Source organism: Gouania willdenowi, chromosome 5 (genome assembly GCF_900634775.1).
Source record: "Gouania willdenowi chromosome 5, fGouWil2.1, whole genome shotgun sequence".
In the NCBI taxonomy this organism is placed as follows: Eukaryota; Metazoa; Chordata; class Actinopteri; order Blenniiformes; family Gobiesocidae; genus Gouania; species Gouania willdenowi.
In genome coordinates, this window is record NC_041048.1 from 26,749,184 (window position 1) to 26,768,764 (window position 19,581).

The window sequence follows — 19,581 nt, forward strand, 5'->3', positions numbered from 1 at the left end:
TACATAATGCCACTAAGATATTTAAAAAAAAAAAAAAATTCCGCGAGTTTAACGGTATGGTCATTTTCAACACCGCACAGACTACAAGCTGCGATATATCGAGTATATTCGATATATCACCCAGCCCTAATATATATATATATTAGGCTTTACACGCTCAGGATTTTGGGGCCGATCACTGTTCAGTGAGTTTTAAAAAAAAAAAAAAAACAATAAGCGATCACAGATCCAATCATATGAATTCAGGTTGGTTTCTTTTAGGTTCTGATACAGATTCACGGAAAATCAAATGGTACCATGTTTTGGGACCTAAACGCAGCGTTGTGACTAAGGGAGTGGAAGAGTTGAAGATTTTCCATGCAGGACCTGAACCTAACATTTGTTGTCAGTGTGTGTGGGTGCAGGTCGCTCGACCAGTGTGCGGGGTGAGGGAGTGTGTGTGACGGAGCAGCTCGATTATTAAATTATTAAATAGTCCCAAGTCATACTCAATGACTGCTGTGAAACAAGGGAGTTAACCCCCGAAGCTGAGGATAGCTTCGGTCACAGGGGCAAAGTTAGACTCCCACGTGTCTTCCGACCAGACAGGAAAGATTAACACATGGCACGCACTGGCTCTGGTTTTTGAAATGCGATGCAGACCGAGCACTTGTAAAAAACATGGCAGATGTAAATGTGAGCTTCACTCTCGCACTTGAAAACCATTTAATTTAGTCCCTGAACAGCACTTGTGTCGACTACAAGAGTTGGAGATGAAGCTGTGGAGAGAGAGCACACTGGAACTACATGAAGCCACCATCAGCATTAGCATTAGTAGCAAAGACTTATTTCCTGACTGTGGAAATAAGTCAGGAAATTCACCACCGCCCTGAAACAAACAGAAGTGGCCTGAAGGGCTGGGCGATATGGGAAAAAAAATGATCACGATTTATTTTTTCATATCGTCCGATCTCGATTATCACAATTTTTTTTTCTGACTCACATCGGAATGCGTAAAAGTCCAAAAAAATTGTGGTGGGAATTTTTTATTTATTTTTAAATTAAAAACTCAAATTTGTAAAATAAAATGGAAGGAATGAAAGAAAGAACCCAGGAAGTAAGCTGCTGATACTGTTAATGCATAAAAGTGTGATATTATTCATCATATCAATCCATCAGATGGGATATCCCATTCATTAGATTAATATCAAAATAATGTGACGCTTTTACGCATTCACAGAGTCAGCTGATGAAGCCTGTGTCTCGATCCGTATGCAGGGACAAGTGAAGTCATATATAAATTAATTAATCTATGACTTCACCCATCCGCGCATACGATTGAGACACAGGCTTCATCAACTGATTGTAGATCAGTCCATCAGATATAAATCTATATGTTTCCTAAGGGATGTCATCGGTAAATGAAAGGATCGCATCGATGTCTAAATATTCTCTTTCCTGACAGCTGTCAGATCAGTTCCACACAGTGAGTTATTGGACAACTCGCTTTCTAAGAGATCTGATTGGTCAGGAGGCGGGACTTTAGCACTCACCAAGATCCAAGCCAGAGAAACACAAGCTCTTGACCAGGCTAGTTGTTCAGCATAAGTTTCCATGGTGATTTAGCTTTGTAAGATGTTAGCCAGCTTTGTAGTCCAGCACATAATGAATAAATCCTGGAATTTAGCGCAATAAGAGGTAATCTTGCTTCGTAACATAGGCCCTAAAGTTTTATTTAGTGAACAAAGTTAAGTTTGCAAACTTTAAGACTTGCTGAACAACATAATTGTGTCTAACACAGATGAGCATAATTCTCTGCACAACAGCGACATCTGGTGGAAAAATGCAACTGTTCAAGCTACTTTCTCTTTGTCAGAGTGTTGGGATAATATTTTTTTTGTTTTTACAGGAGTTCACAACTGTCAGTCGTCAGCCCAAAAACATAAAAATATGGAGCTGTGCTTTTATTTTGAAGGGGATACATTTACGTAACGAATTGATGAATTTGTACAGAAAAAAAACGGTCATTTTTCCACAGCACGGCTTCACGATCTACTTTAAAAAAAAATTACCTATTATTTACCTTTATATCTGTGTTTATTTATTTATTTGTTATGAGTTGTTTATAAGTGAACAAGCTCATCTGAACCATTACTACTGCCACTACTTTAGACTTTTTCGTGATCACGATTTTTGTTGCTACGATCGAATTAACCTGATCTTCGACAATATTTACATTTAAAATGTGCGCTCTGCTGCATATAAATTAAGGGACTTTCTCAACAATTAGTCAGTGGTAGCTTTGAATCATTTGGTGGATTGATGAGTCTTAATTGTTTCCAATGAGTTACATTTTGTGAAAGCACTCTGTAATAGTGTATTTATTCAGTTAAACCGTGGTACATTTTAAATTATTGGGTTAATTTCTTTTTTTTTTTTTTGGTATAATTTGTATCTAAAGCTTAATTTTGCACTGTAAACTGTTCATATATTGTTTTTTTTTAATTAGGGCAAAAAAAATACAGATTTTTCCTTAAAGCTGATATCCAGAGTTTCTGAGAACCGTCTCGATGTCCCGCCCTCAACAGCTCCACTTCCTCCCCTGCTTCGCAATCTACCAGAAGCCACGCCTCCAGTTTTCTGTACGTGCATCGCGGAATACAAGGTCCCATCGGGTCACATTGATATAGGTCTATGGATCAGGTAAGAGCCAAAATATTATTTATCTGTTCGCTGTTGTGATGCACGGCCTTGTTTCCAGCACAGTTCCACATTTACTTTGATTGACAGTCTCAAAAACAGGAAGTCGAAGCCTATTGGCTGGGCATAAGTTTCCATTTGTATTGGGGTCTATAGGAGGAAGGAGGGACTAATATACATTAATGTATATGATTGACCACCATCAGTAGACCATAGTAAAAAACTAGTATTTTTTTGCATTTCAAAAGAATCATACATAAACATAGATTTTAATGATTATAATCATGATTACACTATTGATCAAAACAACATACAATTGATCAGAGGAAAAATATTCAATGCACACATTCCAATTGTTTTGTAAGTCGTTGGATATATTGACAGATTATACCAACCTCAAATACGTGTTTTTGGACAGATTTTCCTAGAGAACCTGAAAACAAGTGAAATGGAAAAACAACCTGGAAAACTACCTTTGTTCTTGTCTTATGACTTGTTTTCAACAGGCACATATCGTGGAAACATAGTCAAAATGCGGGTTATTTGTTGTTGTCGATGAAACTAATGAAAGCCATTGTGCCGCCAAAGGCCAGTGTTTTATTTCTGTATATAATAGTTTTATTATTTATGAGCGTAGGTAGTATGATAACTAGGCGTCAAACTCCTGCTCTTTACACTTTGCTATTCCTCCATAGTGTGAGTGTGTGGGACTGTGGGAATGATCGCGGGTCATTTGAGGACGTCGGACCTGTAAGTGTCGGGCTTTCAGTGCAGCACAGCAGCCTTTAAATAAACCAAACAGCGGCTGTGAACTTCACGTAAAATAACATGAATTGTAACACAAACCTTCACTCCTTCTATTACTGTGACCTTCTCGTCCTCGCCCAGTCCAAACGACACTTTCCGCGCCGTGCTGCCATTACCTCCCATGTTATTAAGCACGGTAACAAATGCAGCAATAGCCGGTGACAAGCAGGCAATCAGCCACAGAGAGCAGCGGTTCACACACTCTAATAAAGGTCATTGAACGCCGCAATATCCTCAAAGCTCATTGGTCAGATGGAATGATTCTGATCCAATCACTTCATGCAGTTTGCTTATGAAGGTAGATGGGAAATGTAGTTTATAATCGGTCAGTGGAACACGAAGTGAAATAACCATAATCTCCAACTGCAGGCTGAAGAGGTGAGTAGTTACTACGTATAACCACAGAGGGGCGTCCTTTCTCCTAAATATACTATATTTCAAAGGCGGCGCTTACGTTTCAATGGCGGCGCTTACGTTTCAATGGAGATTAAAAAAAGGTTTTATATATCATAATTTATTTTTAGATTAACTTTTTAGAAATTAATATAATTCAATATTTTGTTACTGCAAATAAATAGGAAAAAATAAAACTGCTTGGTCCAATGATACACTTGTAGTCAAATTTACATAATTTTAGTGCTTATATTTTCACAAAAATAACAGCTGAAGACCTCATGCTTATAATTCAACCTTATAATTGATATAACCTCCTGTTTACATTATTGTTTTCTATTTTTTCATTTGAAGGTCCATATCTAACAATTCTTGACAATATCAAAGGTGTAGCAGTACCATAGGACTTAACTCCAACCAGTCATTATTGTATGTAATTTGGCCATAAACAGATTACAAGAAACCACACTTTGATTTGTTTTTTTAATGTACATGTAGATTCAGGGTAACAACTGTGCGTCCAGTTTTTCCAAGGGAAATAAAGAAGACACAACAAAGCATCCACTGTGTATTCTGCTAATTCTGGAATGCTATCACATTGCTTTGTTATGGAACAAATGCTGTACAATCAATGTGCTTTAATATGAAGGCAAATAAGCCACATTTTCAAAAGTAATTGATTCATTTAATACAGCTCAGTAATTTCTGTTGTGATGCACATGTGATAAAGGGACAACACATATTCAACCTGACTAGAAAACACAGCAACTTTATCAAATACTTGGAATTTCAAAAAATCCAGTACACCTACATTTTTAGGTATTCAGAAAACACTGTAAATATTCAGTCTATTCTCTACCTTATGAACAAGAAACCCCAGAGATTTTCTGGGCCAGTTACAACATCCTTGAATACTGCATTAATAAACACAGACATCAACTTATACAGATGCTATCTGGATACTATATATCGGTGTGGCTGTTTAATCATACCATGAGTTGGTTTTTAATGTTCTACTGTATATAATAATACTTTATGGTTGACCAGGTCTTTGTTGCATGAAAATTTTTTTTTCCTTAAGGTACATAAAATTGAAGACCACTCATTGATTTCCAATGAGAATCATGGGTATTTAACTGCATTTATCTGTGTCAATATGATCATTAGGTTTATATGAATTACAGAATTTACTCCTTAGTCTATCATAACCAAAAAATTAATTTAAACACTGGAAAACTATTACACCCGTCTTGTCTTTTGTAGTAAGCAAAGCCAAACTATGCTGTGTAAATGTATTAAAATCACAAAGGCTGCACCTTCCTGATGGATCAGAACAAAAACCAGTGATACTGTATATCTTGTTGTTGTATTTGAGATGGAGCATTTATGGACAGCACAGAGGACATGCATTAAAAAAACAAAACAAAACCGGAAAAATAAATTAGCATGAATCTCCTCTGTGTTTAGAGAAGCATTGTGATCAGTGCACATCAAACAAAAGGCAGCTTCTGATGAACAGAATATCAATGTCACATCTTGTTACAATTAGAAGAAGGCAGAGTATATCAAATGACTTATTATATGTTTGCAACTTAGTCATAAACTCAAAGGATGATGGAGTTGGAATGAGAGAAAATAAACAGAGACTATTCTGTGAGCTTTCACATTTATGAGTGTGCATAACACAATGTGCATCAACACTATCTGGGTCACAATGAGACAGCATCTCATTCCTGGAGCAACAGCAGCAACACACTGTCAACAGTGTTACTAAAGCAGGTACAGGGTCCCCATCCCCTCCCATGGGTCTCTGATCCAGAGTCCACATGTCAGCTTTCTTTGGCAACAACCAATGTGACCCTTCCTCAGTGTTTAGGGTTCTATCAACATCAACAATCACTGGTTGTCCTCAAAAGCCCATTTCCAGCAGTGTGATCACACATTAACAGGTCTCCAGTGGTCAGCGTCGATGCTGTTTATGCTGTTGGACCCATAGGGCCCAGAGACGACATCATCCAGGTGAGCTCCAACCATCCGAGAGCTGCTCGGCCCTGAGCCGTCGATCTGTGTGGAGGAGTAGTACAGGCCCTGGTCGATGAATTCCTTCCGTGCTAAAGTAGCAGCGACTGTCGGGGGCAGACTGACATCACTTTCATCTGGCTCGTCTACCTGGGACTTATAGGAGAAGAGGATCTTGGGCTCTGAGCTGCAAGAAAAAAAAGATCTATAAACAGCCAGGAAGTAAATAGACACACGTCATATACAGATCTTAGATGAAAATACACTGCATTTGGAATACCTAACAGTTTAATCTAGGACATCAATTTAGAGTGCATACCCAAAGAAGCCTTTGAGGAATGTGATGTAAATGAGGGGGGCAAAAGCAGAGAAGTACAAGAAGGTGGTGACGTCCACACAGCTGTTGCAGAGAAGAAAAGGAATTAAAAGCATGTGAGCTTTTGGGGACAAAACACAATTAACATCCCACTGGCTATGGATACTCAATATCATTACTGTGCACTAATCTTCATTTCACTGACACATATGCATCTCTGAAAAAACACATTTAGCTATGGATGCTACTTAGGCAACGTTCAGACTGAAGGCTAATGCGACCCAAATATACTTTTTTTTTTGTCCATATATGACCTGTATCTGATTGTTAAAGACAGTTTGAACAGCACAAATTAAATTTTTTCTCAAATCCAACCCAGGCCACTTTCCTATGTGAGCATAAATCAGATACATATCTGATCATTTGCAATTTGGCTGCTGTCCGAACAGCCAGGTCGCATTTAGCTTACCTTTACATCATTGAAAAGAGATAAACGTCATAATTCTGTGTCCCAAATGGAGCGGCAGAGGAAAAAATAAGCCATGGTGGAGGACGGAGTGGAAAGTGGAAGGAGAGAGAAGTCTTAAAATTATTAAATATTTATATATTATACATATTATCAGTGCCACACCCATGCTGAGATGACATGTCTCCATATTTACTATGGTAAACACAGTGGGTGCCTGCATCGTCACGTCAATACCTCAGCACTTGTTTTCCTCATGTGGGTCATTTCAGGATCATATTCAGTTCATCCTTCAAAAAATCCAAATAGCACTTTGCTGTCTGAACGTAGCCTTGGTTAAAATGAAGGTACAAATATACAGAAATACTGTCTCCTACAGAGATTTGTAGTATAAATGTATTTAATTGAGACAGAACCAAAATTAGGATTGATGACTTTACAGATTATTGTTGTTAAATTCTTTGGAAACTTGCAGATCAGTTAGTCATGGTTTAAATGTACTGCAGATGAAAACATTCAAATGTATATGCTTCAACAGATTTAAAGTGGAAATGAGTAAAGATGCCAGTAAACACACAATCTATATGAGGGAGATATTGCGGGGATAAAACCAAAGCAGTTTACCACAGTCCCTCTATGACTCCTGCACACAGCAGAGCACTGCCCAAGCCCTGCACCAGATTCAGTAGAGACAGGATCGCTGCATACACGTAAAAACTTCTCTTTGCTGAAAACCAAAAAACAACAGAAAAACAACTCTCTTAAGGAATTAAATTAATTATAAGCAAAGATAAAAAAAAAAAAAAAGATACAACAATGACAATATACTGGTGTAAGGAATATGCCTCACTTCATAAGATGCTAAATTAAGAGACAACAGAGAATAGCTTTTTGCAGATCTAGTTTTGTATATGACTTTTTAAGAATATTAACTCACTGGTCAAAAAAATTCTCACCATCTGGATTTAACTAAGTCCACATGTAAGAGCCTCCTATTGATTAATTACTGCATGTGATTATGTTTCAGCTATTAACAAGTTATCTAACCCTTACTGACACAGTGAGTAGCTTCTCATTTGTTAAACAGCCATGTCAAGAGACATATTGTGTGGTCGTGGAAAAGATGTTAATCTGCAGGATTCTCACCAGGAATTTTTCACAGCATATGGGGATCGCGTGGCGCGCGAGGGAGTGCCACTGGTGCGGAACATTTTGAAATGTACAACTCTCTGAGGGCTACATTAGTGAAGTAAAGCTAAAGTTGAGTTTGGTTTTTGTCACTTTACAGCTAAAAGTTATTTGTTGAATTGGTGATGATGAATGTAGTTAGTAACTCATTCTTGGTATATATAAATATATACATGTCCTCCAATAATACGCACACACATATGCACACGCGGAGGACGTGCACACACGCGAATAACGCACAAATGTAATCGTGCCACACAAAAAAGACCCGGCCCGAGAGAATACGGCCCAAACTTGTCCAACCAGAATGAAGACAATGTATCATTAGGCTTGAACACATTCCAATCAGACGGTATTCACGTCCGTGTGCGTGCATGTAGAATGATCTGTTGAGTTATAAACATGAGGAGCTGCTTCATGTGTGCTCCACACTACGTCTGGTTAAAGCCGCACTGTTTATATTGGACGGTAATTACGGTAACCAAGCGGAGGAAGCACAAAGGCAGCATTGGGGGCAGCTAAGTGGTGGCAGGGGTCCTCAAGTAAAAACAGCGGCATCCGAGCAGATCGCCTGTATTAAATAGATGGTGAGGCTGATGTATGTGTTTCTCGGTTATTCAGCTTAAAAAGATAACTTTTTTTTAATTATAAAAACACGCGGATAATGCACACAAAAAAGAAGACCCGGCCCGAGAGAAAAAAAAAAAAAGAGAGAGAACAACCCATGCACGCCTGGAAGTCCTTTTTGTGTCCAAGTGTGCAACATTTATTACGACAGTACCGATTAAAAAAGGAAAAGACAACAGAAAATCCCCACTACGTTGCTTAAAACGGACCATAGGGGGTGCCATTGGGGAGCAAAATTATGAGGTCGGGGGTCCCTATGCTCAACAGCGCTGGCGAGAACCCTGACCTGTTTCAGAATGGTCAAATTGTGGACACGCATATAAGGAGACAGGGAAGGAGATTTTTAAAACTCCTCAAATCAGGTTAAAAACCATTCAAGGAATTATTAAAAACTGGAAGGAGTGTGGGGAAACATCATCTTTGAGAAAGGAAAGTGGTCGAAAAAAGTCAAGAACGATCGTGAACAGCGATCACGCAAACAAGAGACATCAAATCGTAGAGTAAAAGAACAGTACACCTCAGGGCTATGTTTAATATCGGGAAAAAAGAAACTCACACAGACAATGTGAATAGAACTCGATGGATTGTGACTAAACATCTGTGTAGCTTTGTGAGATGAATGGCAAAAAAATAACTTGCTAAGGAGCATAAATACTTTGAATGATAAGTCCAGGGTTACTCTGATCCAGAGTGATGGGGGCACCAGGGTAAAGGGAAAGGCAGCACCCATCATGCCTAGTGTGTTTGATCTGGATTTGTTGCAGATGTTCAGTTCATAAAGTTTTAGCAACTTTATGAACTATAAGCATGAGGTCAGCTGACTACCTGAGTAAACTGAAAGATTAGGTTATTCCATCAATTGATTGGTTTTGCCCTTATGGCACCGTTATATTCCAAGACACCAATGTCAGGGTTTATTACACTAAAAGTTGCGAAAGAATAGTTGAGGGAGCATGAGACATCCTTTCACACATGGATCAGACATCCACAGAGTCCAAACCTGAACTCTTTTGAGAATCTTTGAAATGTGTTGGAGGAGACTTTACACATTGGTCAGCAGCTCCTGTCATCAATACAAGAACTTGGCGACAAATTAACTTCTACCCCCCTCAGTGCACATTGGTTTCGTTCTAAAAAAAAGGACCCCCCCCCCGGTCAATCACACAGACGTAACTTCCTCTTCTTCCCGACACGGAGATATGACCCGTTTAGCCCGGTTAGTTGATGGTTTTATCTCACAATCGCAGCATAATCAATAATCCACTCAGGTCCACACATGTTCTGTGTGAATATGTGGTGCTGTGAGCTCACTTCATAGCGCCATAATCTCCCTTGTTCCTGCTTCTCCCTCCTTAGCTAACGGTAGCTTAAGTGGCTAATCTCACATCTAAAGGTGCGCTGCTGCCACCTTCAGGGCACCAGTTGGTTACTACATTACATACGAATTATCTTGTCAATGGCACTGAGTGAGTTAATGAGTTAAATTGCAAAGAGTGCGGCTAAAGGCGGTCCAACGAAATATTAGTGTGGCAATTTTTGTTTTTTGGCCAGGTATTTTAAAAGCAAGACTAACAGGTCTGACTCACATTTTCAACATTGTAGTTCTCCCATCTAAAATATGTTGTGTGTTCAACGAAGTGCATTACTTACATGGCAGAGATATTCTCTCCCGCAATGGAGTTTTTGGCAGAATCACAATCAACGAGTACACCTGGTAAATCAAACAAGTCCAGTCAAATATGAGGGAGTATTCTATCGTTACAAACGAGTTTGTGTATCAGGACTAACCAGGAAGAAGAAACAGGAGCTGGCAAGCCAGAAGTGGCGTCCTCCATGACCATAAATGTTGAAGTCCTTGGCAGACAAGTGACTGTCTGGGTTCAGTATCTCCAGCGTGCCCTGTGGAGGTATATCATTCATTTTAAATGATGATCTTTATCTGATGTTGGCACATAAGGGTTATTAAAGCTCATAATCAGCAATCATTACCTGTGTGACTGAGTATGCCAGAGCTAGCACAGCAGTTATAGTCAGCACACGCTTTATGCTGGACTTGCTCTCCAGATGACCTAATGAATGAATGAAACCCAGTGTTTCATTAAAAAACAGATGATTGAGGTATTTGGATTTTCAGTAAAAAATGATGATGTCACTTGACTGTGTCAAACTAACATTGGGCATAAATTACAAGTCTTAAACTTTACAAAAAAAAAACAAACCAAAAGCTAGGCCCAAGATAATCACACTGAGCTCGATGGCCAGTAAGAAGAAACGTGTAATTTCCCACAGCACCTGAAATAGAAAAAAAACATCAGTAGTGGATTGGGGTGAAACAAAGACACACAGATCATTTAAAAGCCGCCTTTCAAATATGTAATGTAACAAAACATTTCAAATTAATGAATCATGAAACATTTCAATAAATCCAAAGAAATGTCTTAGGTATTCAGAGGTGGATAAAATATTCACTTTTATTACTTGAGTGAAAGTATAGATACTTCTTTTCAAAAACTACTACAGTAAGTAAAAGTTGCTCAGTCAAAATATTACTTAAGTGAAAGTACTGAAATATTTCCTTACTTTAGTAATTAAATTCATTAAAGATCTGAACATAATTTTCCTCACCATAATTGCAAAAATACAAAAACACTGATGCACAGTGTGTTCTATGTTTTAACAGTAGTGTAGTACAACTGAATAACACTGCGCTGTTTCATGAACTACCAAAACATTTAGGTTTGAGTTTAATAAAACCACATTAGTCCAACAAAATCACTATTAATCACACAATTAGCAAAGAGATCTTCAATAGGCTCAACATTACACAAATAAAGGTAAGAAGTCTGAGTTTAATAACTGCTGCATTAATCAATACAACTGTTTTATTTGGTAAAAAAAACAAACAATAATAACCAACAACTGTATTATTAACAAACAAAAAAAATCACACATTTCCATTACTTGTAGTAAGAGTTGAGCATCATGAGGTATATTTTGAACAAACACTAAAAACTAACTAAATAGTGCATCTTTTGTTGAGCTAACCAAACTTTATAGCGCCAGCATTAAATGGCTACTTCTGGTTTCAAAAACCTAAAATGGGCCAAAAATACGGCCATGGATGCTCAGGAGGAGTAGCTTTGTCCTTCTCAGGGTACATTTTTGTCCAAAAAACAACTATATTTAACATGACATGCCTCTCTCTGATTGGCTCTTGCATTGACGAGCATGATGTATTAAAGGTTTAGTAGAACTGGGACAACCCGTGTGAGGATCAACAGAAACTTTTTAGTCTCAGAACTGAAAGAATAAAAAAGCTGAGCTGACAGGAGAGAAAAAGTAGTGTGTAATGAGGGCATCCATATATATGTGGTGAAGTAAAAAATACAATATTTGTCTTTCAAATGTAGTGGAGTGAAACTAAAAAGTATACCCCAATAATAATACTCAAGTGATGTACAGATACTTGAAAATACTACTGGTACTAAAGTACAGTACTTAAGTAAATGTAATGCGTTACTGTCCACGACAGGTATTATTATACCTTTAATCCATTTCACAGACACTGAATGTTACCACACATCAGTGCACACCATGGATTAGTGTTGTGGTGAGTGGATTGACTCAAACATTACTACATTTGAGTGATGATGAGCTTTTTCTGAATAGTATTTATTTATTTATTTAAAAAAAAAAAAATTTACTTTACAAACAGTAAAAAAACAATGGTAACCTAATTTTTAGAGTAATGAGAAAACAAAATATTTCAAACAAAATAAACCAATTGAAATGTGATTAACTGTGAAGCTGTATGAATTTCAAGTTTTTACAATCCAGTGTGCAAAGGTTCTCCTTACTTTGTCCACGATGGTGGCGGCGCTGGACGCACTGACCGTCATTGACACGATTGCTCGAGTGATTCCCACTGCTGCCACAACAAAAACCTGAGGAACAATGCAGAGCATGTTTACCAAACTGACAAATGGAAATTCTCTTTCACAAAATAGAAACCTATACTGGAGCACAATCTAACGGGGGCTTTTTTTTTTGTTGTTTTGTTTTTTCAAGGATAACTTTGTGAAATTTGACATCACATTTCTGAGGGGTTTATAGTCAAGCTAATATATATGTTTTTGGATGGTGGGAAAAAAACTGGAGTGATAGGAGAAAATCCACTGAAGCATGAGAGAACATGCAAATTTCCCAGAGAAAGGACCAAGGCAGAGCTGTGAACCACTACGCCACCGTACTGCTTTTATACTTTAGCTCATATCATGATTAACCTGAATTTGAAATCCTTTAACAAATCCTTCATGTTACAGCTTGAAATACCAACGATGAATAATATAATAAGGTTCGTGGTTACAGCAATTGATACAAAGATTAACTTGAGTTAAGGTGAGTTTTTCTAAGCACTTCATAGATTTTTTTTACACCCTTGTCCTACCAGAAGGTAGAATGTGACGAAGATTGGGCTTGATGTGAGTCGAATCTTTGCCCGTGCTGAGGGCAGCTTCCCCATCAGGAACACAAAGAAGGCCACATTAGGCACCAGTAGTAAAATGTCCCAAATCCGCACACTAAGGAAAAACAGGTGGAGGTGATGGAGAAAAAAAACAACAGTCAAAATAAACACTTTTATATCTTCATGATAGGTGAAAATAGACATTGATATCATTTTTGTTTTTCTATCCTATCAGAGTCACATTTTACCGAGAGTCTCCTACGTCCTCGTACAACAATTGCAGACATTTGTGAGGCTTGGTGATGTTAGCCTGAGTATCCGGTTGCCAGGTTGGGAATGACGATGTGTTCTCCAAAGGGGTAGGGGAAACACTTCCATTGTATAGTGCGAGACTAACCACAGCGCTCACTGTGGCTAGCATCTTGTAAGAACCTGAAGAGAAATAGAAAGATCAAAATGTCTCTTACTTCCATGTATTCCAATCCAAACACAGTGTGACACACAGGTTGTATCATTACACCTTTAACTGCATAGAGAGTTTTAGGGGTGTCCCAACCCGATATCGATTTCGGCTATTGGTCCGATAATAGCCTGAAAATGAATATCGGATTTAAATTTCCAAATTTTCATTTTTTTTGTTTTTGTCATATTTTTTTTATTTATTTTATTAAATTGTAGAATACTGTTGATATTATGTTGAAAGTTAAAATTATATAACCAAATGTTTAATAATAATTGGGTCAGTTTTTCTCATACCTACTGTTCTCTGTTTGAGTAACATCACTTAATCAAGCCTTTTTTAATATTCCACATAACAAAATAAGTGTTTTTTTTTTTTTTTATTAAAGAAAAAAAAAGTATGTATGATTCATGCCGATACATAAGGCTGCAATATCGGTATCATATCAGGAAGAACCCAGGCCCCCTCACCCCCCTCACCCTGGGAGACTCTACAGTGAGCTCTGTGGAGTCCTTCTGCTTCCTGGGGACCATCATCACCCAGAACCTCAGCAAAAAAGCTCAGCAGAGGATGTACTTCCTGCGGCAGCTGAAAAAGTTCAGTCTGCCAACAAAGGTGATGGTGAACTTCTACAGCTCCATCATCCAGTCCATCCTCTGCACCTCCATCACCATCTGGTACGCTGCAGCTACGGCCAAGGACAAGGCCAGACTGCAGCGTATCATCCACTCAGCAGAGAAGATAATCGGTTGCAATCTGCCCTCCCTCCAGGACCTGTACGCCTCCAGGATTCTGAGGCATACAGGAAAGCTTGTGGCCGACCCCTCCCACCCCGGTCATAAACTGTTTCAATCTCTCCCCTCTGGAAGGAGGTTTCGGTCCATCAGGACCAGAACCTCCAGACACAAAAACAGCTTCTTTCCCTCTGCTACCATCCACATGAACACACCCCCAGTCACCCACTGAACCTCCCCCACCCGATCAACACCTCCATGAAGACATTACCTGCTGCACTGTGTGTATATATATATATATATAGATATATATCCTTTATTCTCTATCTATTCTTTATTTATCCCTCATCCTTTATATTTATCATTATTATTATTATTATTATTATTATTATTATTATTATTATTGCTGGCTTGTTTCTTTGTTCTTCTTTTGTTTTTTGTTTCGCGCACCGACTACCAAGTCAAATTCCTTGTACTGTCCTAAAAACTGTACATGGCCATTAAAACATTTCTGATTCTGATTTCTGAAATGAAAAAGTTCTATCAGGACATCACTAGTGAGTTTGCAAGAATGAATTGACAGGAAACTACAGTTAAATTGGGCTTTACGCCTTTATTGGTCATGTACTGTATATGTTGTTACACATTTATTGAAATTTGTCCTCTGCAATTTAACCCATCCCTGGGGAGCAGTTCGGGGTTGAACCAGGAACCCTCTGATTACAAGGCCAGCATCCTTAACCACGGGGCCACCACTCCCCAGTTAGCGCAGCACATTTGAAATAATAACTTGTGATGCTTGCATCAACAAGAGATTTCTTAATTATTTCATCACCCCTCATATGAAAGATAAGCAACTTGGAATACAGCAAACATGTTGGAGGAACTGTGGTCATGTGGAAGCAAACCACACACACATTTTTTGGACTTGTCCAAAAATAAAACCCTGTTGGACTACGATTAGTGACATCTTACAAAAGGTTCTGGGATACAACATCCCTACGGATTGCAGTGTGCTGTACCTTGGGAACATAGATGTGATGCAAAAAGATGACCGTTACTTAGTGAAAATTTTACTGACAGCAGCTTGAAAGGCCATTACCAGACTGGCTTAAACCTGATGTTCCAAATCGACAGCAATGGACCAACATAGTCCAGAACATTCACTTATAGAGAAACTGACATCCTCTCTAAGATTAAAGATACCAGACTTTATAAAAATGTGGAGCAAAAGGTCTAATTTCATACTATTGGAAGAGTGTAATGAGTAGGCCTTATGTGTGTACTTATTTTATTATTTTCAATTGTAACTGACTAACTCTAGTCACAATGAGCTCCATCTAAAATCTGATTTACTTCCCAGGATTCAAACTCACTCATTCAAACTGACAGATGTAGATAGTACTTACTCGAGGTAAATACTGCTATAGGTGATTAAGTTTCAGTATTAAATGACTAGTTTTAAATATTTATTTTCATTGAAACATTCAAACGCTTTGAAGTGTTGCAGATTTGGTGCATGGGTTGTAGTGTGGTGAGCACTTGGTGACTGTTCTCTCATCCAAGGGGTTGATGGGTAGGAGGTGTGGTTTTACACCCTATATAATGTGTTGGTGCGCTTTGTATCTTTATTTGTGTGATGTAGTATGTTATATATAATATAAAATATCCTGTTGCTATTGGTCCAGACCTGTGACAATCCTGACTATAGTTCTGGCACTTCCTGGTAAGCCAAATGCTGGTAGTTCCGTCACTACCTATAGTTTCATCAGTTTTATTTTAGCCCTAACTCTATCCCTATCCCAAACCCTAACCCAGGAAATACCCTCAAATGTTTCTTTTTTTTCTTATATGTATTTTTAAAGGTGTAACATAACGTGTTAAATATGTTATAATAAAAAAAAAAAAATATGTCAGAAGTGGGAATTGAACCCACATCAGCAGAAAGAACCATCCTAAAGTCTAGCTCCTTAGACCACTTGGCTATGATAACACTGCGTTCCGACAAAGGTTAGGTTATACGATTAGTTCAAAGGTGTTAGTAACTAGTAAAACAGAAAGATGATCGTTTTCGATGAAATGTAATACAATGAAACTGCATTTAAATTAGGAGAAGTGTTGCATGTTGAAACTTAAACAAGTTACTGCTGGCCTTCCTTATTATCTTACCCTCTAATTGAAGTGAAACTGTGAACATTTCATATTAAAGAAGTGCTTTTCAAACTGGTAGGACTATCCAGTACCTATGAAGTAGCTCAGTTTCAGAAAGGTTGGTGACCCCTGATGTAGTGGAGTCCTAAATGATTTAAACGTTTCAGATTTACGTTCTATTTTTAATGAAAGTAGTTCAATCATGTCAGAAGTAGTAAAATGATCATTTCCAGCTACAGGCTTAATCTTGAATGTATATCATGAATCAATCATTATATACAGTATATGCATCATTCATAAAAGAAGAGCAAAAACAAAGCTGTAAAGTTAGCTGAACTCAGCAGATCCACATCATAGCTTCTCTAGCCCAGCATTGTAAACAAAGCAGGCACATAACAATCACACACCCAGTATAAATGACTATTTATGTACCGATTGTGGCCCGTAGGTGAAAGAGGACACATGCTTTTACTGTGATTACATGTTATTTCTGTATCTTCTGTTAGCATTCTGGTCAACTCTGGTTTAGCTAAGGCTACTTCATGTAGCATGCTAGCTCTAGCTGTAGTTATGTAATACGTTGACAATCCTCTTTATTAAACGGTTCCATTCACAGAAGCAATTTGATGAATAACTGTGAATAAAGGCTGAAATTTAAGAAACATGCCTGTTCAAAAAGTCTATTGACTTGCACTAGCATTTTCAAAACAAACGTGTTGACGCTGTCACACCACTCAGAGATGTTCAGAGGGTGAACAACAATATCTTACCGACTCAGCAGACTCCAAACAAACCCACGACCACTGGAAAAGGTTCCGGAGTTTCAGTGAAACCAGTATGTGTCATTAAGGGCGTACTGAGGAGGAACGTGGACCACTGCCGAACCACATAGCTTCAGCTTCAGCTTGTGTTGGAGGACTCGACACTTTCGATGGGAAATTTCCCCGTGGTCACATGACATAGCTACCACGCAGAGCTGCTAATTCTCGCGAGATGTGAGTGCTTGTTTCCTTCGCGTACCAGGGCTGCGTCCGAATATTTCCTCCTATCTCCTTTCCTATCCACTGTTCCTTCACCACCGGAAGTGTTTAAGTGGTGGCCATGATAAAAAGCGTCCGAGTTCTTTTTTTTTTTTTTTTTCCTTTTACCTCCTTTAGCCTGGGAAACACTGATGCATCCTTTACCAAAGGAGACGAGATATTGCTGACCCACAATTCCTTGCGGCGACAACATTTAAAGGGACACGTACACTCGAGTGCTGACACAAGTAACAGAGATCATGTAAATTCAATGCAATAATATGCCTTGAACAACTTTAAATTAATAATCTAAAACCCATATCTTATTATATGTAAGACATAATATCAGATTATAGCGGACAAGAATAAGAAGTCAAAGACATTTTTAGCCACATTATTTTTCATTCAACATAATTCATATTTGTTCCTCGTAGCCTGGTAGCCTCTTTTCCTTTGATTTACATTCAGCTGCTTGTGCGATTTAAAATTAATATTAACCAAACCCAGGGGTCTGCAACCTGTGGCTCTGGAGCCTCATGTGACTCTTTGACTTTTTTGCAATGGCTCCTTATAGCTTTAAAAAATATTGAAATAAAGAGGTTTTTTTTTTTTTTACAGAGGCTATTAATGATTAATGATAAAAAAAAAAACATGATATAACAATTTGTTAACCTTAAAATAAACCACGTTATGCAATGACTCGGCCATCTTCCTACTTCACCTCCTGCAACATCTACAGACCATCAACTTTCCTGCACCTGTGACTAACCTTAACTTTTAAATCCCTGGTAAGAAAACTAAACCAACAAAAACACTATTCTGGAAGAAACCACAGATTTTAATTGTGTGGGGACAGATTCATTTAACTGCCAATGTGGCGATTAAATATGCATGCTTTATGTGTGCAAGAAATGAGCAATTACTGTAGCATGTGTTCTTCAAGTTACTTTATGTAGCCTTTGAAATACATTAACTAAAAAATATATTATTTATATAAATTGTGTTCATGTAAACTGATATGCGCAAGAATTTGAAGATGCAAGATACTGTTTTGTTGTTATTTCTTTATGTCAATTAATTCTATTTTATTTTAAACTGTTTTTAAGTTTCCAATTACATGATCAAGATAAATTAAACATTATTCAATATAATTTTAACTGTATAGAATTTAATACACTGTATTGTCTACATTGAGGAGGTATTTTTTCCAGCACTGGGAGGACTTTAATCCAGGTGAGATGAGGCAAAATGGTTCCTTTGAGTTTAAAGGTTGCAGACCCCTGACCTAACCACTAGGAACGAGTGTATCATAGTGTATCATGTTTTTCCTACAGTCTGTGCCTTCTCATCGCCCTCCGAAGGCTCTCTTTTCAGTTTCAGGTGTCTTGATGCAGGAGCTGGCGGTTCCTGGTTGGTGGTTTGCTGCTCAACTAGTCTGGAACACCTGGATGGACAATCCTTCTATCCTGTTTGCCCTTCTGTCCACTAACCCCAACCAGTGGAAGCGGATGGCTTCCTGTAAAAAAGAGGGAGTTTTTTCTTCCCACTGTCGCTAAATGCTTGTTCATGTGTATCTTGTTGGGTTCTTTCTTTTTACTATGGACTTTATATTTTGTTTTGTTTTGTTACAAAGCCTTTGACTCAATTGAGCATGATTTCATATTGTTATCTCTTAAAAAATTTGGCTTTGGAAATGTCTTCTGTGACAGTGCTGAAGTTTTATATCGTAATGCAAATAGCTCAATCTAAATGAAAATAAAACCACTTCTAGATTTAATCTCAATCGTGGCATGCGTCAAGGCTGTCCAATCTCACCATACCTTTTTATTTTATGTACCCATAATCTGGCCTTACATATCCAATAATGTGCTCTTTAAGGTATAACCATCACTGGCAGAAATGTTGTCATCAGCCAATTTGCCGATGATACTACTTTATTCTTAAAAAATGCTGGTCAGGTGTCCGTTGTTCTTCAGGCAATAAATGCATTTTCTAAAGCCTCTGGCTTATCAAGTGATCAAATGCCAACTGTTGCCTCTAGAATGCACTGAACCCAGTATATGTAACATTAAGGTTCCAAAGGAAGTCACTATTTGGGTCTTATTATCTGTAAGGATGAAACCACTAGGATGCTTTCAAATTTCCTACCAGTCATTTAAAAAATGCAAACCAAGTTAAACCAGTGGCTGCAAAAGGATTTAACACTGAAAGGGAAAGTTTTACTTACTAAAGCTGAAGGTTTATCTCGCTTGACCTA

The 19,581-nt window shown here is 38.0% G+C and overlaps 2 protein-coding genes across 3 annotated transcripts in view; both read right to left on the minus strand.

The window, feature by feature from the left end:
• chchd6b (coiled-coil-helix-coiled-coil-helix domain containing 6b) overlaps nt 1–3,699 on the minus strand; it is a 96,162-nt gene extending 92,463 nt beyond the window's left edge. For both annotated transcript variants that reach the window (XM_028448173.1, XM_028448172.1), the window contains exon 1: nt 3,526–3,699. In XM_028448173.1, the coding sequence (XP_028303974.1) occupies nt 3,526–3,609 (84 nt within the window). In that variant the 5' untranslated portion in view covers nt 3,610–3,699. The remainder of the gene's footprint in view (nt 1–3,525) is intronic.
• Nucleotides 3,700–4,343: 644 nt separating this feature from the next.
• tpra1 (transmembrane protein, adipocyte asscociated 1) lies at nt 4,344–17,301 on the minus strand. Its single transcript, XM_028447625.1, has 11 exons — nt 17,076–17,301; nt 13,209–13,392; nt 12,943–13,075; nt 12,353–12,439; nt 10,715–10,787; nt 10,485–10,564; nt 10,284–10,394; nt 10,146–10,206; nt 7,305–7,407; nt 6,218–6,298; nt 4,344–6,085 (listed from the first exon to the last, which is right to left on the minus strand). Exons 2-11 carry the CDS (start codon nt 13,379–13,381, stop codon nt 5,815–5,817), a joined length of 1,173 nt encoding a protein of 390 aa, XP_028303426.1. The 5' UTR covers nt 13,382–13,392; nt 17,076–17,301; the 3' UTR covers nt 4,344–5,814.
• Nucleotides 17,302–19,581: the final 2,280 nt, after the last annotated feature.

Coding starts and splice junctions, on each gene's coding strand:
- tpra1 (XM_028447625.1), bottom strand. CDS start 13,381: ATGCTAGCCACAGTGAGCGCTGTGGTTAGTCTCGCACTATACAATGGA. Junction 13,076..13,208: donor GAGGACGTAGGAGACTCTCG/GTAAAATGTGAC, acceptor GTTTTTCCTTAG/TGTGCGGATTTGGGACATTT. Junction 10,207..10,283: donor GCTCCTGTTTCTTCTTCCTG/GTTAGTCCTGAT, acceptor TTGATTTACCAG/GTGTACTCGTTGATTGTGAT.